This window comes from Balaenoptera borealis (assembly GCF_965194805.1).
Source record: "Balaenoptera borealis genome assembly, chromosome: 10".
In the NCBI taxonomy this organism is placed as follows: domain Eukaryota; kingdom Metazoa; phylum Chordata; class Mammalia; order Artiodactyla; family Balaenopteridae; genus Balaenoptera; species Balaenoptera borealis.
Window position 1 is genome coordinate 112,769,835 of NC_138874.1, and position 25,143 is coordinate 112,794,977.

At 46.8% G+C, this 25,143-nt stretch overlaps 2 protein-coding genes across 3 annotated transcripts in view; one reads left to right on the top strand and one right to left on the bottom strand.

The window, feature by feature from the left end:
• The window catches only part of DOCK1 (dedicator of cytokinesis 1), a 526,335-nt gene that overhangs the window by 127,826 nt on the left and 373,366 nt on the right, over positions 1–25,143 (top strand). For both annotated transcript variants that reach the window (XM_082406605.1, XM_082406606.1), the window contains exon 23: positions 501–609. In XM_082406605.1, the coding sequence (XP_082262731.1) occupies positions 501–609 (109 nt within the window). The remainder of the gene's footprint in view (positions 1–500; positions 610–25,143) is intronic.
• The window catches only part of INSYN2A (inhibitory synaptic factor 2A), a 242,293-nt gene that overhangs the window by 107,154 nt on the left and 109,996 nt on the right, over positions 1–25,143 (bottom strand). The window lies entirely within an intron of this gene.

Below are 25,143 nucleotides of genomic sequence, written 5' to 3' on the forward strand. Positions count from 1 at the left end.
ATCAAGTAATTTTGAGTTTATTATTATAGTGTCATTTTCAGAAGGTTCTAAGATCATGTTAAACTTAGTTGTCTTTGTGATTGTCAATTATGTGACATTATGGGTTTAAGAAACACTGGCAGGATATGCACTGAAATATTAATGATGGGATCTCTGTGGGGTAGAATTAAAGCTGGATTTCTCCATCCTTCCTTCCTCTCTCCCTTCCTTACCCTCTCCCTCCTTCCCTCCCTTTTTATACATTTCTGCGTTTTTCAGATTTGTAGAATGTGTTACGTTACAAGCCAAAAGGCAATCAATAGAATGATTAAAAATCAGCTTCTTCAGCGTGAAGGCGCATCTCCCTAGCTGAGAGGTCCAGATTATAATCCAAGTCAGCTCCCGTGTTCCATGGTTACTGACGATGTTCCCTCACAGCAACTTTAATGTCTGTAGATGCAGGAGCAGAAAGTGGTGATGTGCCATGTGCCAGGCCCACAGATCTGTGTGTTCCTTTGCAGGCTGTATGAAAACAAAGGAGAGGCCGATTTCGTGGAGTCCTTGGTGCAGCTGTTCCGATCTATCAGTGACATGATGGGCGGCGTGTCGGACCAGACCGTCCGGGTGAAGGTAGGTCCTCGGGGCAGCGCCGACCACACTCAGGGCCCCGCTCTTAGATGCAGGACTCCCTGCAGGCCGAGAAAAGCAGGGTCTGCGTGTCCTTCGAAGCCTGGACTTGAGCGGAAGGTTCAGGAGTGGCTTTGCAGTGACTGTGACCGTGGTCCCTATAATGGGGTTCTTTTTGCTTCCTCTGTAGGTGCTCTCAAATGCTGCCCTTGCTCTTTGCTTCTCGGCAAGGAGAGGTTCTCAGTGTCTGAGCAGGTGTGGGAGGCTGAGGCTGTAGGTGCCCCAGGCATCCGTCCGTCCGACCTCAGGCTGAGCTATGCTGATAGTGACATATCTTCGTCCCTCCAGCGAGTCTGGAAGAGCGAGCAAGGGATCCGACCTTCCCGTGGTCCTGCTCTTCTCACCACCTTATTATCTGTTCTTGCCCTGTGGTCCTTTGGGAGAAAAGATGCCTGCGTCTCAGGTGGGGTCTGTGTGGTCTTCAGGACACGCCGGCGTGGAGGTGCCAGGAGGTGGGGCGTGGGGAGGGCCCAGGACCCGCACACTCGCCAGCATCCCTGTCTGGCAGTTTCAGTGTGGCTGACTTAGGGCAGAAGAAGCCGTGCGATTTGTGTGTGCTGCCCGTGCTAATTCCTACAAAGGATAAGAATCTTCCAAATGATTAACTTGCAGCTTTCACTCCACTGCTCCTTGTAGCAGCCTCTATTCTTACTTTCCTCTTTGAATGTGCTTTTACTGTATCATTTCCCAGGAAACATCTTTATGGCTATTAAAAATATTGTGGGAAAGTGATTTCCCAGCTTTTAAGTCTGGGACAGAGATGTACGTGTGCTCAGATGTGTTGTGTGACCACAACACGGTTGTGTGACGGCTCACACGGTTGTTGTGACCAGGGGAGCAGTGTCACTAAACATGAACAGTCACGATGGCCCTTTCATCTTGGAGGTGAAGCTTGCTGTCTGGCAGAGCCGTGCCATCCTCGGTATCATTTCTCAGTCTTCATGTAGAGCTGGCGATCCACAGAGAAAGCTATGTGGCGTGTTTTTTCAAGTTTTGGCTTAATTATTTTGGCAACTTATTGCCTAAAGCTGCCTTATTGTTTTGAGGTTAAAATTAACAACGTGTTTGGTACATTTACTACGAAATCCTCTGGCATTTCTGAAAAACCGACGCAGGGAGTCTAAGAATAGATACAAATGACAGGAAGTTTTGAGCCCAGAAGTCCTTTTTGGTTTCTAAATATACTGTTAGATTATTAAATTTGATTGGGCCTCACTTGTGTCTGCCCACCTCCCTGGATGTCAAGGCATTTAGTAACTGCAGACTTGGAAGTCCTTCCTTCAGTGGGTGTTTTGTCATGAGACATGGGTGAATTCAGTGACGTTTGTGCATTGATGCAAACCTTACATCTGCAAGACAGATGACTGAGTTTTACTTGAAATGTTGCCTCCTTGCTGCTAATTTTGTATTTTGTTCTTGCACAATAGGTGCTTCCTCGACTTCTGAAATTTAAGAATTCCCATCACGGGATCCTGTTTTTGTGTTGTTTTAACGTTTTACGTTTTGCTCTGTTGAAATGGGAATACAATTGTGAGTCATCTTACGTAGAGGAAACATGAAAAAGACTGGCGTTTCTTAGGGGTTTAAACGTTGTTTCCCAAGGGTGGCCCTTGTTGGCTGTTTTGATCTTGGAGATGATCTCATTTGTGAGTAGGGGGTCAGCGTGCTCCATGCCTTCCTGGTGTTGTTCAGCGTGACCTGATGGGCTTGTGGGGTGGGAGTGGCCCTTCTGAGCACCCTGCCGCCACCCTTCTCAGACTTGTAAGAACCACTTACACCCACCTTGCGGATTCAAGTCAGCATTTTATGCCTCAGTGAAGGGAGAGGCGAGAGGAGTTTCTGATAATAATTAACTGCAGGATAAACACAGCATCCAAGTAGAATTTTCAACAGCTCCGCCTTCCACTGCACTTGGAGTTTTTAGCAGGGTCGTTTAACTTAAGCAGGAGCGTACTTGGGTACGTTTTTGTTACGTGGGAGAGGGAACCACGGTGAATGTGTGGGCGATGCTCTGCCAGGTGGCCTCAGGTCTCCTCCTCTTCTAGATCCTGCTCTGGGACCCCCATGTGGTTCTAGAGACACACTCACTATTGTGCTGCTTTACGATCCCTCAGTTCATGACCCCCAACCTCAGAGCTGCTGCCAAATCCTTAAAAAAATTCTTTATATGGTAAATAACATGAAAAATTACCACTTTAACCACATTTATTTATTTATTTATTTATTTATTTATTTATTTATTTATTTATTTATTTATTTTTGGCTGTGTTGGGTCTCCGTTTCTGCGCGAGGGCTTTCTCTAGTTGCAGCAAGTGGGGGCCACTCTTCATCGCACTGCACGGGCCTCTCACTATCGCGGCCTCTCCTGTTGCGGAGCACAGGCTCCAGACGCGCAGGCTCAGTAGTTGTGGCTCACGGGCCTAGTTGCTCCGCGGCATATAGGATCTTCCCAGACCAGGGCTCGAACCCGTGTCCCCTGCATTGGCAGGCAGATTCTCAACCACTGCGCCACCTGGGAAGCCCTAACCACTTTTAAGAGTATCGTTCTGTGACATGAAAGACATTCACGTGGATGTGAAACCATCACCACCATCCGTCTCCGGAACCCTTCTCATCTCCCCAGACAGAAACTCGGTACCTGTTACACTGTAGCTCCCCTTCCTCCCCTCCTCCCAGCCCCTGACAGCCACCGTGCTGCTGTGTGTCTCTATGAACTTGAGTATTCCAAGTTCCTCGTATAAGTGGAATCATACCGTACGTGTCCTTTTGTGACTGGCTTCTTTTACTTAGCATAATGTCCTCACGGTTCATCCGTGTTGGAGCAGGTGTCAGAATTTCCTTCCTTGCTGAGACAGAATTGTATTCCATTGCATGTATCTAACAAATTTTGTTATTCATGCACCTTTTGATGGACTCTTGGGTTCTTTACACCTTTTGGCCTTTGTGAATGACGCTGCTGTGAAAGTAAGTTTACAAGTAACTAGCTGTTCAAGCCCTGCTTTCACTTCTTTTAGGTCTATACCAGATGTGGAATTGCTGGGTTGTATGTGTAATTTTTTGAGGAATTACCATGTCATTTTCCACAGCAGCCGTACCATTTTATTTTTTATAAAAATTAAAAGAAAAAGATTTCTCCTTCCATTTATCTTAACAATATTTCTGGCAGCTTCTCAAGCTTGAGGTTCATTACCCACCCCCCTCCACCTTTAGCAAATGATGCTGGTCTGTCTGCTGTGCTGAAAATATCCTCTAATACCTGTCCAACATCACCTTTCCTTTCTCACTTCCTTCCGAAGAAGACGAGCCCATTCTACTACCTGAAACTAACCCTCCACCTGTGTTGAGTTCTCCCCTACCTGCCCCTTCCTTTGGGGTCCTGATGGATCCCTCACCCTTTCCTCTCAGTCTGGAATCTTCTGTCTGCACATCAGATTGCCCCTTTCACGTGCCTACAGCCACCCCCAGACATTCTCAGCATTCAGCAGGTGCTTCGGGGAACCTTCTTGGCCATCACACTTCTCCGTCTCCTCGCCTCCCCCTGAGCAGGCCCTTGTACCTGTGGCCAGTGCCGTCTGGTCCTGTTCTCTGCTCTACGCTGTGTGGTCACCGTCTGCCTCTCCCGCACGCATGACCCAATGGCACTTCACCTGCAGCATCTCCAAGCCAGACGTGATCATCCTCTTCCGTTGCCTTCTCTTCCTTTGCTCACCTTGGCCGTGCCTACCACGAGCCACTGTGTGTCCGGTGCTCAGTTACTCTTGATGAAATTACGGCACAACCTCTCTTTACTCGCTACACCCTCAGTGCTGTACCTGCCCTTCTTGTTCCCTGACTGTATTTCAGCGTTTCCCTAAAACTCACATCTGGCAATGGACTTGTTTTTCTCAGGAAGCTGTGATGTTCTCCAGCTGCCTTGGAGAAATGGGTCAGGTTCCAGGTTCTGCCGTTCAGAATCTTTACAGTCAATCCAGCCAACTCTCCTAGCCTTTGATTCTTAGAGACACGAGTAGAGTGCCTCTCTGCATGCTCGGAAGCCACCCGGAGAATTGATTCCAAAGGTTGATAGAAAGAAGCATGAGCTCCAAGGGCTGATATTCATCGATCACTTGCCGTTCCGAGTGCTTTATGTTTATCATCTTCTATGGGTCTTACAGTAATCCCGTTCCGTAGGTACTGTCATTGATTTTAGGTGAAGACACCTAGAGCTGTTAATGAACTTGCCCAAGGCCATGGGACCAGGCAGAGGGATAATTTAAGCCCACGTTGCCCAGATCCAGAGCCACATCCTTCCATTCAGTTCCCCCAGAGAGGGTCACTGGGCACCAGTGATCCAGTGGCTCAGAAACAGGGCCTAAAGTGGTTGTCCACATCGACGGACAGCAGCTCTGGATCAGATGCTTCGGGGCTGTAAAGACATCAGCTTCGTTCCCTGTGGAGCTTTTCATCAGAGTGGATGTGTCTTGTGCTTTTTGGCATAAAGCAATTAAAAAACTTGGACGCTATGCCAGCAGAAATTGGCTGTGTCTGGAGGGAGGTAAAGGCAGTTCCATGGGGCTGGTCCTGAGGCTTCTTGGAGGATGGGTCTCGGTGATGGGCCCCCTGCATTGGCCACAGAGGCTTCGGTTTCTTCACCACTCATGGATTGCAGTGCTAGATTTGGGGCACTTGGGGTTTTGCCATCAGAATTAACACAGGCACTGACATTTTCACTCTTTTCCACAAATCTTACAACTCTGTGGGATGATCCTGGAAAAGACTACCCTGTGAACTAGGCAGAGCCTCCCTAGAAATCTCTAGAACTTTCTGTTGAGGGAAACATTGACCCTGATCCACAATAAAAAATGCATTGTTGGGCGTGTCTCTGTGTGTGTGTGTGAAGCTGAAAAGTCTTTCATGAAAAAGTTCTAACCCTTTATTCCATGGGATGTACTCTGGCATTTTCTATTCTATTCTGGTATCCTTAGTCTATTCTGAACTAATGTATTTCACTAAAAAAAAATTGCTGGTTGACAGGCACTAAATTTATTTCCTGAACAGCGAACGTATCTCAACCCACATTTGAAAAACACTGCTCTTTACCGTTCTTTCTATTTCTTCCACCCTCTTGTTCGGTTTAGTATGAATATTATTAGTGTTCTGTGTGTCTTCCATTGTAAAGACACAGGTCCCTGGTGCTCAGTGAATTCCCCTACCAGCATGTGGATTGGACTGGGGTGAAGATTAATTGAATTTGAGGCTCCTGAGCTGAGATGGGCACACAGATGCGTGAGGCTTTGCCTTCCTTCCAGGGGCCTGCCCCTTGGGTGCCAGCTTCCCTGTTGCTTGCCTTTCTGACCCCTGGTGGTGCCACTTCTGTCTGGCCTTCTCTGGGAAGAACTGTGTTGGAAATAAGCTATACGGTAATCACAGTAAATGCGGTTGTTGGGTGAGTTTTGCCCTCCAAGAAGCATGGTTTTCATTTCCTTAAATGTAAAATAGATAGCTAGTGGGAAGCAGCTGCATAGCACAGGGAGATCAGCTCGGTGATTTGTGACCACCTAGAGGGGTGGGATAGGGAGGGTGGGAGGGAGAATAAAATACTTTCCTCACTTTTTTTTGAGGGTGGGGGCTGGTGGTTGTTGATTGTGTTGATTGATCCAGGATGCCGCAGATGCGAGTCAGGGCTTTGCTTGCAAGTCTGTCATCATTTGTCCCAGATGGCTTGGATGGTGACTTTCCAGGTCACGTGTTGTCCATTTGGGGGGAAGACTTTTTGAACCAGGATACTCAGCAGCTGAAGGCTGGCAGCTCAGGAGAAGACAACCATGAAGGGAACGGCCACATTTGACTGAGAATCAGCAACGGGCCGGGCCTTCTGGAGAGTTCTCCTACTAACAGGGAGGAGAGGGTGGTTCCAGTCTCCAGGGGCCGAGGGGACCAAGCCATGCTTGGAAGTGACACCAGTCTCCTCAGACTGCTGCAACTAAATACCACAAACATGGCAGCTTGAAACAGAAATTTCTTCCTTCTGGGTGCTTGTCTTAGTTTGGGCTGCTGTCACAGAATATCATAGACTGGGTGGCTTATAAACAACAGAAATTTATTCCTCACGTTTCTGGAGCCTGGAAGTCCAAGATCAGGGTGCCGTCAGGGCAGTGGTCTGGTGAGAGCCTTCCTCTGCATTGCCCACAGCTGACTTCTTTCATCCTCACGTGGTGGATAGCAGAGACACGAAGCAAGCTCTCTTGTGACCCTTATAAGGGTACTAATCACATTATGAGGACCTCACCCTTCTGACCTCACCTAATCCTAATCACGTACCAAGATCCCGCCTCCTAATCTATCACATAGTGGGGCTGGGTTTCAGCCTATGAATTGAGGGCTCAGGGCACAAACATTCAGACATTCTGTAAGAGAACCTGTTCTGTGCCCTCCTCCCAGTGTCTGCTGGGTGCCGTGGTCCTTGGCAGCCCTGGCTTGCTGATGGGTCACAGCCATCTCTATCTACACCTTTACGTGGTGTTCCCCACGTGTGTCTGTGTCTTTGTCTCCTCTTCACATAGGGACACCAGTCACATTGAATTTCGGGCCCACTCTGCTCCAGTGTGACCTTACATTAACTCGATGGCATCTGCTAAGATCCTAGTTCCAAGTAAGGTCACATTCACAGGTACCAGGGGTTAGGATCTGAATTTAGCTTTTTCTGGGATAAAATTGAACCTACAATAGAGGTCAATGTAGAATCAAGATGGATGCCAACGGCACCCCGGCCAGTGGTTGATGAACAGCTGGAGAGGAAGCTGACCCTGGCCCAGGTTCCCATAGCCGTCTGGACCCCAGAGGAGCTGGAGACCCTTGCTTCTCAGCCCTCAGTGTGTGCACACACATCACCTGGGGGTCTTGTGAAAATGCAGATTCCGCCTTGGTAATTCCAGGGAGGGGGCCGAGGGTTTTCATTTCCAATCATCACCCAGTGAGTGCAGCTGACGTTGGTCCCTGGCCACACTTTGAGGTGGGTGTGGTTGGATCTCACCTGCGCAGTGAGTGTCCTGGCTGCCCTGGAGGGTGGGGGGCGTGGGAGTCCAGGCAGGTGCAGGTGTCCCCCTCGGGGCTGGCTTCATCTGCGCCACCAGCCCTCCGCTGCCCGATGTTCTGGACTATTCTGATTTCACAAGTTTTCCTTATGCGTAGATGATAAGACACTTGCAAGTGAAGTCATGACTCGCATCAAAAAAGAAGCAGCAGCCAAAAAAAAAAAAGTTGAAGAAAACATTCTAGGTCGTTTGCTCGGTAAACCTTTGGCTCAAATGCTTCCAATTTGAACTCACCCAACACTGGGGCTTCCAGCTTCCCCCAGTGTATAATGTGGAGAGCATTCGCCCAGTGTTGGATTTCTGGAATCTCTCTTCTGGCCAGAGTTCCTTGCAGGGGAGTTGCACAGTCTTCTCGGCTGTAGCCCCAGGACACTTGAGATACCACCCATGTGGGCAGACTTTGTCTGGAGCTGTCTGGATGGAGACACTTGTTTCCTGACCACCTCCCTGCCCCCATGTGTAGTGGACAGGACTTTGCAGCGGCAGCAGAAATGCAGCCTTAGCGGAAAGCAAAATCATTTCTGTTCTCCACTCTCCTTCAGCAAACCAGCCGTTTGTGTTGGTTTTCTACCTAAGTTATGGTGCACGTGCGTGAGAATTTTTATAGTTACAACCTAGATGAGGTTCGCTTGACTCCCTTTTTATCATTACATCATGAGTGCCTTTCCACATGAATGAGTAGTTGTAGTTGTAACGGCTCTGTGCCAGTTCAGAGCACGTGCCTGCATTGATGTGCGTTCCGTTTGCTTAATCAAATGATTTTTCCTCATTAATTTTTCCATTGTTGAGTACTAAGATTTTTGCTTTTAGCATTTTAGGCCTGCAGTGAATGATTTTATTGAGAAGTAGTTGGTGGCATTGATCCTTCCTTTAATTTTGTGGTGGGTTTCCTCCATGTTCTTTACCCTCATGTGCCTGCCTGTGTTGGAGGACAGGGCTTTAATTTGGGACCGCAGGATTTCAGGCCTTTCCTCGCCACCTTGCCTGTCCTGCCCCCTGCAGTGATGCTTTCTAGTGGAAAAGCACTCCTTTCAATTCGTGGCTTCAGAGCTCAGGCACCTGGAGTGATTGCCTTCTCCTGGCCCCTGACCTTGGCCTTCAGGGGTCTCTCCCCCAGCTCCCCTTCCTTATCCAAGCCTTCTGCCCACCTCTTCCACCAGGCAAGGTGCCCCCCAGCCCTTTTCTCCTTCCTCCATCACAGTCAGGATTTATTCAGTGCTCTGTGAAACTGAGCAGGTCTCATGGATGGCTTTATGCCTAGGCCCTCATTGTTCATTTATTGGCTCATTTGTTTTAAAAATTCATTTACTAATATGTTCATTCTGTGTGCCAGGCGCTGGGCACACACATATAATACAGCTGTGGGCTCTGTTCTCATGATGATTACATTTAAGTCAGCGAGACAGATATTAATCAAATCACCATACCCACACACATATATAGTTGTACGATTTTAAGCAAACCATAGACATAAATCTCTAATTTTAGATTGTAAAAGGTCCTTTTGAGGAAAGTAAGGGATAGGATGACCAGGGGTATCAGGGGATGGGGAAGAGTTGGGGAATTCAAGGAAGGTTTCAAGGAGGAGTTGGGTGAAGAAAGCATGAGGTGGGGGAAGTTCCAGGTAGAGGCCAGTAGACAGGAGGGTATTTGCTGCTTTCAAGGACTGGCCGTAAGATCAGTGCTTGTGGCTGGACGGGGTGGGCAGTGAGCCAGCGAGGGCTGGCGGGAGAGGATGGAGAGGCGGGGGAGGCGCTTGGGGCAGAGCCCTGTGGTCCTGCTCAGGGTCCGTGGGCGCCACCGGAACGGGCGTGGTCAGGTCAGACTTGGCTTCTCAAAGGGTCATCTGGCTGCTGTCTGCAGAATGGGCTGGAGCAGTTAAGAGAGGACACGGTGGGGTGAGAGGCTGTCATGAAGTCCAGGTAAGAGACCATGGGGCTGGGGCTAGAGCGGGCTTCTTTCCTTTAGCACTATTGACATTTGGGGCCCATCCTTCTTGGTTGTGGGGCTGTCTTGTGCACTACAGACGTTTAGCAGAATCCCTGGCCTCTACCCGCTAGATGCATTTCCTAGCGTGACAACCAATGATGTGTCCAGATATTGCTCAATGTCTCCTGGGGTTGAGGTGGGGGCACAATTGCCCCTGGTTGAGACATTGGGCTCCAGTATTGGTGATGAGTTTTGAGAAGGAGGAAGAGACTTGCTGGTATAATTTACAGACTGCGGTGGTGGCTCCAATGTGGGAGATGAGGAAGACGCAGGGCGGTGTCATCACCTCCCAAATCGTTGGCTTAAGCCACTGCGCGATGGAGAGACACCTTAAGAAGCGGGTGAAGGGACTTCCCTGGTGGCGCAGTGATTAAGAATCCGCCTGCCAATGCAGAGGACATGGATTCAATCCCTGGTCCAGGAAGATCCCACATGCGGCGGAGCAACTAAGCCTGTGCGCCACAACTACTGAGCCTGCACTCTAGAGCCCGCGAGCTACAACTACTGAGCCCATGTGCCACAACTACTGAGCCCGCACGCCTAGAGCCTGTGCTCTGCAACAAGAGAAGCCACCGCAATGAGAAGCCTGCGCACCGCAACAAAGAGTAGCCCCCACTCGCCGTAACTAGAGAAAGCCTGCATGCAGCAACGAAGACCCAACGCAGCCAAAAATAAATAATAAATAAATAAATAAAATTATTAAAAAAAATAAAGAAGCGGGTGAAGATTCTAGAATATTTGGACCTTGAGGGTGGGCTTCTCCTGGGACCCTGCTTCAAAGTTATCTCTTTCTGAGAACTGCTGTGCTAGTAACGCTGCTTCACTCCACCACGGGAAACATGTTCCTGTGCAGCGTTGTGTGCTGAAAACGTCCTTATTTACACGCATTTTGGGTACCTACCTGACATTTCTGACTACATGACCATCGTTTAGGACTGGGCTCTCATTTTCCGGTTCTCTTTAGACAGCGTCCAGTTTCCACCCCTTGTCTGGTGTCTACTCAGTGGTGCTGCTGGCTAGGTGGCTGGAGGTGTCTACACAGATACAGAGCTTGTTGCTATTGGATGCTTGGTTACGTTACATAATACAGTGGAGGAAAGCACCAAACCCAGACTCCTATATGGTTTGGAGAGATCTTACCCGCTGCTTTTGTGCAGGTAGATTAGGGAGCCTGAGATAATCCTAATCCCTTCAATTTGTGCAGCTCTCTCACTCGTCAGAACCTTTCAGTGCACCTTCCTGTGACCCTCCCAGCGCTGCCAGGGCACCCCGTTCAAAGTAGTAATGAAAAAACATGCAGAAGGGAGGGGCAGGAAACACGATCATGTAAAGTTGGTGAGTTTAATAGCAGAGTCATCGATGGAGACATTTAGAACCCACACCCACTGGCTCTTCTCTGCAATCTTCACATTGCAGCTGCCCCGTGGAGCGCCTTCCAAGATTTTGTTCTAGGAAGGATGAGGGGGTTTAGAACAGCGTCTAAAGCAGTCTGACCATCTAAAGCAGGGTCTCCCGGGTGAACTGCAGACACAGGGTCTGCAAAGGTCACGTGTACCTTGCTTGTGGAACGCTACTTATAAGTGCATGTGCTTGTAGGTTCTTTTTGTATTGTGAGTTTCTGTGGATTGAGGCTTCTTTTGACTGCAAATGACGTAAACCTCAAACAAGAGCTAAATAAATGGCAAGATATTCCTGTTTATGTGTAAGAAGACTCACTATTGTTAAGATGTCAGATCTTCCCAACTTGATCTGTAGGTTCAATGCCGTCCCAAGTCAAAGTCCCAGCAAATTACTGTGTCACTATTGATAAAAGTGACATGAAGAGGGCAGAAGACCCAGAACATTCCTCTCCATACTGAAGGAGAACAACATCAGAGGACCGACACTCCTTGACTTCTGGTCTCTCTGGAAAGCTACAGTAATCTAAATGCATAAACCCGACTCACACTCACTTCAGAAAGAAGGAAAATAACTGATTCATGTCATTGGGGAGGCCAAGGCGTTAGTCATGACTGTGTCCAGGGGTTGAAAGAGATCCTCCCTCTCGGCTCAGTACTTTCTTCTCTCTGCTTGAGGGAAGAATGGCCACCACTAGTCAGAGGCTTGTAGTTTTCTTACTATTTGTAATCCTAGAGGACCCAGAATGACTGTCTAGCTTTTCACGGCCAAAACCATCCACAGAAAGAACCCTCACTAACCATCTTCCTGTAAAGGAAGGGACCATCCCTGAAAGGAAAAGACAAGGAAGTTGAAAAGAGCAATGGGGGCTTCCTGCTGCAGAGAGCAGAGAGAGAGGGGTAAAGGCAGCTAGTAGGGGGGCTGACGTGACATTTGTGAGGGTAGCTGAAGCCAGTGCAAATTAGTGACCTTGTGAAATGGCTTCTGTAGCTATTTTCCGGACTGTCTGCTGGGCTGATGGAAAGGGTAGTAAAAGCCTTCATTTAGGCTTGGTGTTCCAGCCGGCATGCCAAGTAGCCCAAGCTGAGGCCCGAGAGGAGAATATACCCTTAAATATGCCCAGGAAGAATTTTATTGAGACACGAGTCGGCTAGTGCTAGAGCATTAGCAAGTGTGAAAAAAAAATTTCATACTTGAGCTTAAAAGATCATCAGCTCCATTATACTTATATCAAATAATTACAAAATTTCATGAAAGCTGTTTCTCAGAACTATATGATGGAATAAATTATTTTTGTGTATGTATGGACGAAATCTTGGACTTTATGTTGAATTGCAAAAGTGCTCAAGTAGTTAACATTGGGAAATCAGGGAACTGGGGAGTGAAAAAGTCATACCTGAGTTTTTCCAGGAACTTATGAGGGGACAGAATGGTTCTGTGAGGGAGGGTCAGCCCATTGCTTTCCCATTCTTCAGCCCATTGCTTTCCCCGTGATATCCCGAATCAGACATTAAGCTTATACCTTACACTGTAAACCTGAGAATCCCGTGCCAGGCAGAATAATTTTGATGAGAATCTGAGCAGTATTATTCTCCATGAGCTGTGAATGTGACACTTTTATAATTCAAGTAGAATTATTTCTCCCTTGGGAAATCCTGTGCATTCAATAAGGTACACTGCATTAGGGAAAAGGTAAAGGAAAGAAAAGGCTATAAAAGGCATATCTTGTTAAAATAAAGCAGTTTTTATTCTTGCCTGTGTAATCTTTAGATACAGTGATTGATTCTTAGAGTTACTAATATTTTTTTTGAAACGTAAATTGTCCTCTCTCTAGTTTAATGATTAGGGAAGAACAACAACCCCCATCGTCTGATTAAATAAAACATAGCTAAAGTGTAATTAATTTTTGAAAATGAGATTTTCATAGAAAATCTCAGGAAATACACGTTGTGACATGACACATTTTATATGGTCACCACTCAAGATGAAGTACAAAGGTCATATGACTGAGAAATTAGGTGACCGCCAAGTCTGTCCTTTGTTTTTCTTTTAAACGATTCATTTTGAGATGGAAAAAAAAAATACTATTCCTGCTGCCATTTGTCAGGCTGATCATCTTGTTAGTTCCTGGTAGGTCATGACTCTGCTGATGTGTTCCCATCAATGCATCCTTAAGGGGAGCAACTTCATGAATCCATTACCCTTGGCAATCACCTTGCTGATTTACATGGTCTACCGGTTGGCCCCTTCTCCTTTCTCCTGCCTTATTTTTTCCGGACCTGAAGATAAACCACTGGTTCAGCAGTACATCGGAGGGCTCCAGGTTATATGATTTATTTACTGAAATTTGCCCTTTGGGTGTGTTTCAGATGTGAGTGTCAGGCACTTACCCCTTCTAGTTTCCCAGCTTGCTACAATTTCCTCTGCAGCCAGAGGTACCCCTGGGGCAGCGGGCAGGTCTGTGTGGCAGCGAGCTGGGGTGGGAGCTGAGTGTACTTTGTGCTTCATTATTAAAACTTTGCCTAGCGCAGAACCTTGAGCTAACAGAAACTATAGGACTATTTTTAAATGAAAATTTCATTTCTTTATTTTGATTGCTTCTCGAAGACAGGTAACAAAAAAGAGTAAAGTACCAAAAAATAACACCCATAAATCTACCAGTGAGAGATTACTCACTGTCAGCCCTTTGGTCATGATTGTGTCTGAATTCTTTCTGTTTCTGTATGGATTAATACATGTGATTTCCAATAACCCGGTGATAAATACTTGGCCAGCGCTGTCCCCTGCTTTGTTTCCCCGCACAGCATGTATGCACTTCTTGTTACAGAATAGATACCTTCCTGTTGACACAGAGAGACTTGCTGCTTGGACCAAATCAGGATCCAGTGAAATGCTGATAAATTCAGAACTACTTGACAGTACATGACACAAAAAAGCTCAGTCAAAATGATCAGCAGGGGCTTCCCTGGTGGCGCAGTGGTTGACAATCTGCCTGCTAATGCAGGGGACACAGGTTCGAGCCCTGGTCTGGGAGGATCCCACATGCCGCGGAGCAACTGGGCCCGTGAGCCACAATTATTGAGCCTGCGCGTCTGGAACCTGTGCTCCGCAACAAGAGAGGCCGCGATAGTGAGAGGCCCGCGCACCGCGATGAAGAGTGGCCCCCGCTTGCCACAACTAGAGAAAGCCCTCGCACAGAAACGAAGACCCAACACAGCCATAAATGAATAAATAAAAATTAAAAAAAAAAAAAAAAAGATCATTAGTCATAATTAAGGAAAAGCAAAGAACCAGAAAGCAGGGGTCTCCGTGTAAACCTCAGTGGGAACCTTGGAGTTCAAGGCCTAAGGCAGTCAGTGCTGATGGTCTGGGGAGGGTCTGCAGGTGTGCTTCTGTGGCTCTAGGGCAGCCCTGGTTCTCCGTGATGCACCTGAGGCCTCTGACATCCTTTCCGTTCCTCGTGGTTCTCTTCTTGCTGCGAGGGATGGGCCTGCCTCTTGTGCCTGCTTCACCTGCGCTGGCCTATCCAGGTGGGCCTCAGCCCCGCCCACAGCCACTCAGCACCGCCCACTGCCCCTGAGCAGGCTTCCTCCTCTTCCTCCAGGGCCCGCCCCTTCCTTCGTTCTTCCCGGGGGCCATGTCCACCTTGGGCTTGCGCCTGCTTGTTTCTCTGTGGGCACAGGACTTCTTCAGTGACTCCGACAAATTCCTCCCCGCCTTCTTGCCTGGAGTTTCGCCGCGTTTTGCAGGCTTCCACGGATGGAAGAGGGTAGGTGCCAGTAGCCTGCGTGTCCACAGTGAGGAAGGACCTGGTGCCTCTGTGGGAGCGGCCAGGTGGATTATTCTTGGGGGAAAAAATGTTGTGGTAACTTAAACATCTGTGCGGTGTTTGCCTGATGTTTATTAAATTCTTACCGAGAAAACAACTTTAAGCGCATCTCCAGGTCTGCTTTAGATGTTGCAATCTTCATGATGTTACTGTCAGATTTAGTAGTTTAATATATATGCACTTTTAACACGTATGCAGAGGTGGTGTGGATTGGATTACTTGGCTTTATAGCTTGTTAAATGCTCATTTGGTGCCAGCTGTGGACTCGTCCTGGCCCAAGGACATGAGGAATACACAGAGGAAGGTGTAGCCTTCTATCTGCAGGAGAGGAAAGCAGGTATTTGGTCCGCAAAATAGGTAACAGATGAGGTGGTGCATTATTGCATCATTGGGCATCCAGATGGGAGACTGCAGGCCAGACAAGGACCCAGAGAAAGTGGAGGTGGCCTGAGATCACCAGATAAGGCATGGTGGGAGCAGATAGGACTGGCTCTGAACTTTAAGGGTTGGTGGGAGTAGAGATAAGCAGACATTCCAGGGAGGGGGCAGAAGGTTGGGGATGGGAGGGAGAAGGAAAAGAAGGAGAGGGTGGGATGGCGGGAACGGGTTGGTTTTGTGAGAAGACCGCATCCCAGGGGCTGGAGTGGCCAGCTGCATCAGGAGCAGGGGGGCGGGCAGCCTTGGTCTGACCTCAGGGCCTCAGAGCTGAGAAGAGGAATTGCAGTCCTGTTCTGTTAATCAGGTAGTAATCTCTGAGATTCTGAACTGACCCCGTGAGAATTGGCATATAGGTGTGGTTTTTGATCTAAAATTACATTTTTAGAAAAGGACAGGATCTCCCAAGGAAGTAAAAAATGGACTTTCCCCCCAGGGGTCTCTCAGTATGAAAATTACATGAGTTCCTAGAAATTTTATCTTAGAGAATTCTTTGTTAGTTCTTTTATTTTTGTCACGGATACCTTTTTTCATTTGTATTTTTAAGTAAAACATGTTTTTAGTGGAGAAAAAAGTTTTCCTGGAATCTTGCAAGTCCCCTCTCAGAGTTTTGTGGCTGTCATTGGGAGCTCTCCCAGGGATGGTGACCTTCCATCCAGGGAAGCTGCTGGGGGTATGGGGGAGTGGCCCTTGTCCCTCCTTCCTAGAGCTTCGCTCAGCTGGAGAGGTGATGTCTTGCGTATGTGGAATGTATTTGTAGAAAATCATGACCATTTTCCAAGTGTGTCAGTCATATTTGCTAGAGGATGTGACGTGTCCTGTGTCATTATCTGACGTGAAGGTGGCTCTGGGCCCCGCCTTCTGTGCTTCATGGCTCTCCTTCACGTCTGGGACCCTTGCAGCTTTTCAGGCTGCCCTGTGGGCTTTTCGGTCACCTAGTGTGCCAGCAACTTCCACGCCAGCAAGCCTTTTCCTCTGTGGGGCGGAAAGAACACTGCATTAGGGGCTGGGAGGCACTATCTCACCCAGAAAACGGGCGGAAGCTGTGTTATTGGGGCAGGAAGATTTAGATTATTTCTCATGTATTCCAACTGCATCCATTTTCTGTGTGTGAGCGTTTACATAAAATAGCTCCTTTACCCTTTTATTTTCAACCTTTCTTTGTTCTTATATTTAAGGACAGCTACTGGTATTGTTCTTCCTCAGTCTGAAACCTTTGTCGTTTATTTGGAGTATTTAATCTACTGATTTTTTTTTGTTTGGTTTTGTTTACAATACCTATATCAAAAAACTGAATTTTAAATTGAGGTATAATTCATATACATTGAAATGCACAAATGTGATGTGTCCAGCTTACTCTGTTTTGAGAAATGATTGCGTCATGTAACTCACACCTCCATCAAAATAAAGAGCATTCCATCACCAGTTTTGTACATTGGGTGTATTGACTGGTGGTATTGGGTGCATTGCTTCTCTTTTCTTCTCTGGAATCTGAGCCTCTCAATCCCAGTTGCCTCAGCAGCTCTGGTTCCTTCAGAATGAAACTTTTTACTCCACTGAGTTTTCTTGTTCCCATCAGTAAAATAAAGGAAATGGTTTAGACTGTGTTCTGAGGTTGCCCCTGCATTTACACACTGTGATCCTCTCTCTAGAAACGGTCACCTCTTTAAAATAAACACCTCTTTAAAGTAAACAATGAACATCAAAGAAAACTTCGCACAGGCTGAAAAGGTCAAAATGCCATCATTGGCTTGCATTGGGAAATAATTTCTTTGAAGTGTGTACAGAGATGGAATGTTTAAAAAGAAGCCGGTTGAGTGTGTAATGCAGTAGTCAGTCCTTTAGAAGTGCTTCATCTTTATATTTTAAACAAATCGTAACTCCCCAAATTAGTATGCCAGTTGTGTGATATTTAAAATCTTTTGCCAACTCTTTTTTTTTTTGACCCTATGTTAAATTCAGCGGCGCACAGTCTCGTTCACACCCCACTTATGCGTGATTTGGGGTAATTAACGTAGTGCCTGGGCAGCCGTTCACGTCTTCCAGCTAGGAAAATGGAGCTTTGCCAGACGAATCCATACTGTGAGCAGGTTTGAGTCATTGATGGCGTGCTTATACCTCCTCAGAGAGTAGAATCTTTTTACAATCCTTTTTTTTTTTTTTTTTTAATTTATTTATTTTTATTTATTTTTATTTTTGGCTGCATTGGGTCTTCGTTGCTGCATCCGGGTTTTCTCTAGTTGCGGCAGGCGGGGGCTACTCTTCATTGCAGTGCTCGGGCTTCTCATTGCGGTGGCTTCTCTTGTTGCGGAGCACCTGCTCTAGGCGCGTGGACTTCAGTAGTTGTGGCTCACGGGCTCAGTAGTTGTGACTCGCGGGCTCTAGAGCACAGGCTCAGTAGTTGTGGCCCACGGGCTTAGTTGCTCCACAGCATGTAGGATCTTCCTGGACCAGGGCTCGAACCCGCGTCCACTGCAATGGCAGGTGGATTCTCAACCACTGTGCCACCAGGGAAGCCCAAGAGAGTAGCATCTTTTTAGGTACCGCGTTATGCATCAGTCCTCCTCAACTCTTCTTTCCACCAGATTTCTACCAGGGAGCTTAGGAGGGATGAATTCCAGGTCCCCCTCCAGCTCTGAAATTCCGAGTTCTTGCCAATATCATGCTGACCTGGGCTGTTAATTTCCTTTGAAAACTTGAAAGTAATAGCATTTCGTTTTTTGAAAAGTTATCCTTCTTACCTCAGACTTTTTACTAATCTCTGTGCCCCCTGCTTCCCACCCTCACCCCCACTGCCCTCCAGTCCAGGGTTTGATTGATATTTGCTTTTGTATTATAAGTGCTAGTTAATGTCTAACCATCCTGAGGTTTTCTTCCCTGCAGTTCCCTTCCACTGGATGTGGAAAATCGCATCATCTGGCGTGCTGGGGGTTGGGTGGCCACGGTCCTCCGGGTTTTCTAGACCCGCTGGCTCATGCATCTCACAGAGTTGAACATGCATATCCTTGTTGGAAGGAGCCCTGAGTAGATTCTGTATCACAGTTCACACTGAGTCTGTGTCTACCAACCTGTCTTCAATGCTAGGCTATTACAGATTGGTTTTATTTATTCTGTGTTTGAATTTGGACTTTCCTACCCAATGATTTAATATTTTAAAAATGACATCTTTGGTCTCTTATTTGTCATGAGTGAGGATAGAGTTAGCCAGCCTGCAATTTGCCGCTCTCCTCTCTCGCCCTCCCAGCATCTACTCATTAGCTCATAATTGTTTTCATAACCTTCTCGGAGTCTGGTGTGATCTCACTCTCAACCCTTTGTGAGCCCCCCAAGGTAGTTAAGTGGGATTTTGCTCTCTCTATGAATTGTACATGTCATCTCTATTTGAAATGTTCCTGAACCCATGATCCTATATTTTCGCAAAATAAATACTACTTGCAGAGAATTTAAAACCCATCCATTTATATTTCCTTTTATTAGGAGATATAATGATCTTATGAAGCATGTAACTATCAACTGATGTTCACCTTCTTGGAAGAAGTGGCTGCTGGCATTTCTGCAGTCTGTATATGTGACAGTTCCTGCTCACTGATTTGCACTTGTGCAGACCCTATTCCTGCCTTGATGGGCAGTTCATGGCCTTTCACACTGCTTCTGTGGCCCCAGGTGTGAGAAACGATGTGTCCCCTGGACGCTCTCCCTACAACAGACCAGACCCAAGGGTCAGCATGGTTCTTGCCTTTCCTGCCTTCACTCTTCTTTCGTCTGCTTCCGTCTCTTTTCTGATGCTCTCTGTGATGTTCCATGGTCGCTACCTCTCCAGGGAGAGCAACTCCAATAGCCATGAATTTCCTGGCCTGAGTCTAAGGCTGGAAGGAAATCCCTGTGTCCTGGCTCAGAATTTCAGGTCATCTCTGCGGTTCTCCTGCCCTGCCCTGGACAAGCAGAATCGTGGCCCCTTGCGAGTTCTTTTTATTTTATTTTATTAAAAAAATTTTTTTATAAGTTTATTTATTTATTTATGGCTGCACTGGGTCTTCGTTGCTGCGGGCTTTCTCTAGTTGCAGCGACTGGGAGCTACTCTTCAATGTGGTGCGCGGGCTTCTCATTGTGGTGTCTTCTCTTTGTTGCAGGACACAGGGTCTAGGTGCATGGGCTTCAGTAGTTGTGGCACATGGGCTCAGTATTTGTGGCTCGCGGGCTCTAGAGCGCAGGCTTAGCAGTTGTGGCGCATGGGCTTAGTTGCTCCACAGCATGTGGGATCTTCCCGGACCAGGGCTCTAACCTGTGTCCCCTGCACTGGCAGGCGGATTCTTAACCACTGCACCACCAGGGAAGTCCTGAGAGTTCTTTTTAAAATCACTTTTATTGAGGTATAATTTACGTCTTACAAATGCAATCCTTCCGAGTGTATGGCTCGAAGAGTTCTGAAAATGTACCCACCGTCTCATCCTGTTACAATCCAGAGATAGAGTATTTCATCACCTCTGTGAGCTTCTTTTGCCAGCCCCTCGACGCTTATACGTATGCTGGTTCTTCACAGGAGAGCAGTTGCACCCAAAGACGGAGAAAAAGAGCCCTGATCTCTTTTCCTTTGGCTTCTACTGTGATTTTTCTCTAAGCTACAGTTTTTTTCTGTTTTAATTCCTCTTTTCCCTTTGTCACCGTGAGAGGCTGCTGACACCTCAGGCCAGTGAAGGTTAATTGTAGTAACGAGGAGAAGTTTCCCCACCAGGTGTCATTTCCTCACCCTGGACACAAGAGTCTTCTTTCTCCCAGTCATTTTTTGCTTCTTCAGCATGTGGAAATGTTAAGTCATGCCCAGTCCGTCTAGGCCCGGGGAGTTGGTGTCTGCCCAGGTCTGGTGTGCAGTGGATGGGGCAGATAGAGGCTTAAGTGGGAGAATAAAAGGTGACAGCGGCTGTGTGGAAGGAGCCGGAACGTGCCCTGGGCATCTGTCCCCCCACCCCCTGCAGTCCGCTCCTGACGGGCTCCACGCCCTTGTCAGCCTTACTCCTCCCTGCTCCCTCTCGTCTAGTGGCCCCAAACAGGACTGCTCACTTCCTGGCCGTGCTGTGCTTTTGCCTGTCTCTGAGTCTTTGCATGCGGAGATCTCTCTCCCTGGGATGCAGGCGCCCCTCATCTCTCCCCCGGGACCTGCCAGTCAGCTTCTGAAACCCAGTGCTGAAGCTGCTGGTACCAGTTTGTCCTGGCCTCCTGTGCTTCGAGCAGGTGCCTCCCAGCGTCCTCTGCAGGACTCCACATTTTTATTAAATGACAGCAAGCAGGTGTGTTGGCGATCGTCGCTTGCACATCCTGCTTCTCCCACAGATCAAGACGCTCTTCCTTTGAGCACTTGGCCTGGCACCTTACAAACACATGAACTGGAGATTAGAAAATTACTCTGAAAACACACCTGCTGTTGGCATCCAAGGAGCTGTAGAACACCTGTCGCCGTTGCTTTCCAGGACACCTCCAGGTGGGCTGAGCACCCCTGGTCCCGCGGCGGTACCTCCTTGTCGCGTGGCTGGGGAGTGTGCCCTGTGCCTGCATCTCACCTCTTGCTGTCTCCTTTGGTGTCGATTCCCCACCTGACTGCTTTCATTTGAGAGACCCTTTGGCTATTACCGTAGGAGCTGATCGTACGATTAACACGCTAACTGAACTTCATAGTGAGGAAGTATGCTTCCTGTTGATAGGTAATAAAACAGAGTAGAGTAATTTGAATTCGTTATAATGGATGTGATTATAAATGATTTCCCTATTTACTCATATAAAAGGCTAAATGGAAGATGATTAGTGAGTCCTCTTTTCTGTTTTTCCTAAGGTGATTTCTTAATCTTCCAAACAAATTCCTCTGATACACAGAAGAAAAAGAATAAGCCCATTAATAGTTGCTTAAAATCTTTAAGAAGCTGTTTAAAGCTTGAGAACTGAGTTATCTGTCTCTTTATTATGTTGTGACACAGGAGAGAAAATAAATTATAGACATCCATTCTGCTGTGCTTTGTTAACCTGGGGACAAAGTTCCTAGATGTTTTACTGATCACAATATCAGGTTTCTGACGCTTGTCATAAGCAGAATCATAAGTTTTTAGACATAAAAAATATTTTCCCTCTTTTGCTGTATTGCCACCAAAATATTAGTATTCTTAATGAATCTAAATCTTTCCAAATCCCTTTACAGTCCATCCCTCCATAGCTGCAGGAGATTGGTTCCAGGATCCCCCCTTGGATATCAAAATCCATGGATGCTGAAGTTCCTTATGTAAAATGGGGTAGTATTTACATATAACCCAGGCACATCCTCCTGTATACTTTAAATCATCTTTAGATTACTTATAATACCTAATACAATGCTATGTAAATAGTAGTAAGTACAAAGTAAATGCTATGTACATAGTTGTAAATACAATGTAAATGCTGTGTAAATATTCGCCAGAGTGCTGCAAATTCAAGTTTTGCTTTTTGGAACTGTTGGGATTTTTTTGGGGGGGTGCGGGGCGTATTTTCAGTCTGAGGTTGGTTGAATCTGCGGAGGAGGAACCTGCGGATATAGGGGGCTGACTGTACTTAATATTGTCCTGTTGTTTGATGACTAAATAATGCTATTGTTTTAACCTCCTTTATCCTCTTCATCCTTAAATTCTTCACCCAGTGATCTCCCATATTGTGGGTGTTTCATCACTTATAACTAATAAATTCTTCATTGGTGAGTGATTGTTATACATTGCGATTAGGAAGATAACGTATAAAGCCATTTTGAGCTAACTTTGTATGTTCTCTGCTACAGCACTTGGGTTTGGGAGGCATCTGGTGACCTCCTTATAATCACTGATCTCCTCGTTTATTTTTGTCACGCACACTTCTGGTTCAAAGCCCCTCTCTCACCAGCATGTCGGAACATTAAATCTAATCATAGTGTCGAAGACCCTCTCCCTAGAGGGGCCGGCGAGCATAGCGAGGTCGGGGCTTTCCTCGCCGTGTGCAGCAACTTCTCTTTGGGAACCTAAACGAAAACATACAGACGCTGCTACTAATCCTGTGGTTGCAGTATTCTGTTCAACACAGCAGGACAGTCTTCCTGGGATGGGGATGCAGAGAGACCACTTGTTGTTTCCTGTGTCATATGTCAGTGAGAACAAAACACAAATTACTATCTCAACAGAATATTAGTTTGCCCTGTCTTTCAATGAGTTTCCATGAGGATTTCCTTGTTCAAGGGACAGAACTCAAACATTACAGTAGATTCTCTGCAAAGTACATCCGCCCCCAGGCTGCTCCCTGGTGCCCCCTGCCGTACCCACCAGGGGGACACAGAATTTTGCAAAAGTGAGGAAGAGGGTAGGGGGTGGCTTCTGCAAAAGATGGTTGACCGGAGGAGGCCTTTGACCTCATGAAGACATGATGAGGTGGGAGCCTGGGACAGCTACCAGGGCATTGAGACTGTCTTACCCCAAGTGGGATGGAAACCAGGAGTTCTCTGCCTTTTGATTCCTGGCTTGTTCATCATTCTCTGATCCCATCTCTGCATTTTAGCCCATTGTCTACCCCAACCCTGGTTCTTGACCCATCCCATCAGCCTCTGGCCTCTGCGGTGTGGAGCAGCCTTGGGCCTGGAATTTGGGGAAGACTTGGTAGAAGAGAGGGAGGTTAAGAATCCTTCTTACCCTTGACCTTCTTTATTGCGTGGGCTTCCTGGGTGGTTTTGCACAGTTAGCGGGATTTTGATGGGCAGCTAACAAGAAATTGCCACCGACGAAAAAGTTGCAATCGCCAGCTATTTTTGAGCCCCTGTATATGTGCCAGGCAATATTCTAGGCATGGAGATCTGTCAGTGGTCTAGGACTTGGGGAGGGGGGTGTATGCAAAGCCGGCATTACATTCTAACCAGGGGAAAGAGATGGCAGAGAATGGAGTCATCTGTCACTTAGTGATAAACAACAATAAAGATCAACTGCTGTTTATTATCACTGTCATTTTATTTAAGACAGGCCCTCCTAACCTTCCTAAAGAAGAAGGGCACCAATTTCGTAATAGGACACACGTCTAAATTTTAAAAAATTTCGGCCGTAATAAAACTATTTCTTTGTGTCCGTGTTTCTTATTTTCTCACAGTCCAGTGGGGGGACGGTGGTGGGTCACCCTAGGTTGCCCACAGGTACTTAAGAGTTCTGACTTCAGAACTCTTTGAACCAAAGGCCTTCTTTCTGTTCCCCAGGTCTCACCTCTGGATCCCATGCCCCTCCTTTTTCTTTTTTAAAGCATTTTGGTGATGTTATTCATACGTGTATTCGTGTAACAAACGTTTGCCAGCACTAACTCAAGGCCAGATACTATGGAAGGTGCTGGAGATGCAGAAAGATAAGAGGGTCTCAGCTCTTGGGGAGGTCCTGAGTGAGTGATGGGGTGCGAGAGGACCCCAGTGAGAGGGACCAGGGCCCCCTCAGTCCTGGGACGTGTGGGAGTTGTAGGAAATTGCTGTGAAGTCCTACAAATCAGATCTGGAGAAGCGCCCACATGCAGGAGGAGGAACCCGGCTTGCTCTTCTCAGTATCATGGCCTAGGTCTGTGCACCCCACAATTGCCTCCCAGTTCTCAAAGCTAAGTAACATTCTCTCTGGTCTTAGAACATCTTTCTCATTATTTTTTTAAAAAAATACTAAAACAGATTAGCCTGAAACCTTGATGCTAGTTTGCCATGATTTTACAGGTTACCTGGTAGAATGGATAAAAGGGGAGCAAAGAAATTTAACACATTTTGTGATTTCCTGCTAGCATGAACTCAAGTGTTGTCATTATAATAAGCCTTTTAAAGGTCATTTATAAAATAGAATAATTGGTTACATTGTGGAGATCATGAAAGATCATGAATATGTATAACTTAGATATCAAAGGTGCAAGTAAAAAGTTCATATAGAATAGTTTTGAGAAATCTGAGAGTGGACAAAAATATTTCTAAATTAATATCCATATACTAAGATGCTACATAGTTAAATTAATGAAGTATAAATATTACAACTAGACACTTGGCTTTTCCCTATATCCATAAAAGTATATATATTTGAAGTGGCCAAAATGTGAAAATCTCTCATTGGAAAAATGAGGGACTGTCTTATATCCAGGGTCAGCTGATTCATAGGAAGTTCCATACAGCTGGGTAGGTGGGAGTGGATATAGCAAGAGATGTTCACGGTGGGCTCCAGAAGGCTCCAGAATGTGAAGGAACATGGTCAGGTTTGGATGGAAGGAAATCCACTCTGCAGCTTGTCCTTAGAGCACTGGCGATTAAACAGAGCCTTTGTTCATGTAATGCGTGTATTAGATTCACACGATGCTTGCCAAAGTAGTAAGAGTTTTCAGAGGATGGGCTTGTCATTTTCCAAGCAGCACACGAAACACCTTCTCGAGCGGATGCCGAGAAGCTCTGCGATGTTTAGAGCGTCAAATCAGATGGATCACTGCTTTATAACATTCGTCCTGGTTGACCAAGTCCCAGAAGTTCATGCTGGGATTCAGTTCGTGATGCTCATGGGGCTGGGGGAAGGGAGAGGGCTGCTCTGTGGACCCATCTTGGGGAGAATATTGAGTGGGGTTGGTCCCAGGGGCTGTTAAGGATGGATCACGGTTCGGGGGGTGGGGGTCCCTGAGAAATCATGAGTGCTCACTCTTCCAGAAGCCAATGAAGGGTTAACCGGGGTAGGCTTGGGGGGCTTATTGAATGTGAGGGCAGTGAAGGAACATTAGTTTGCAGAC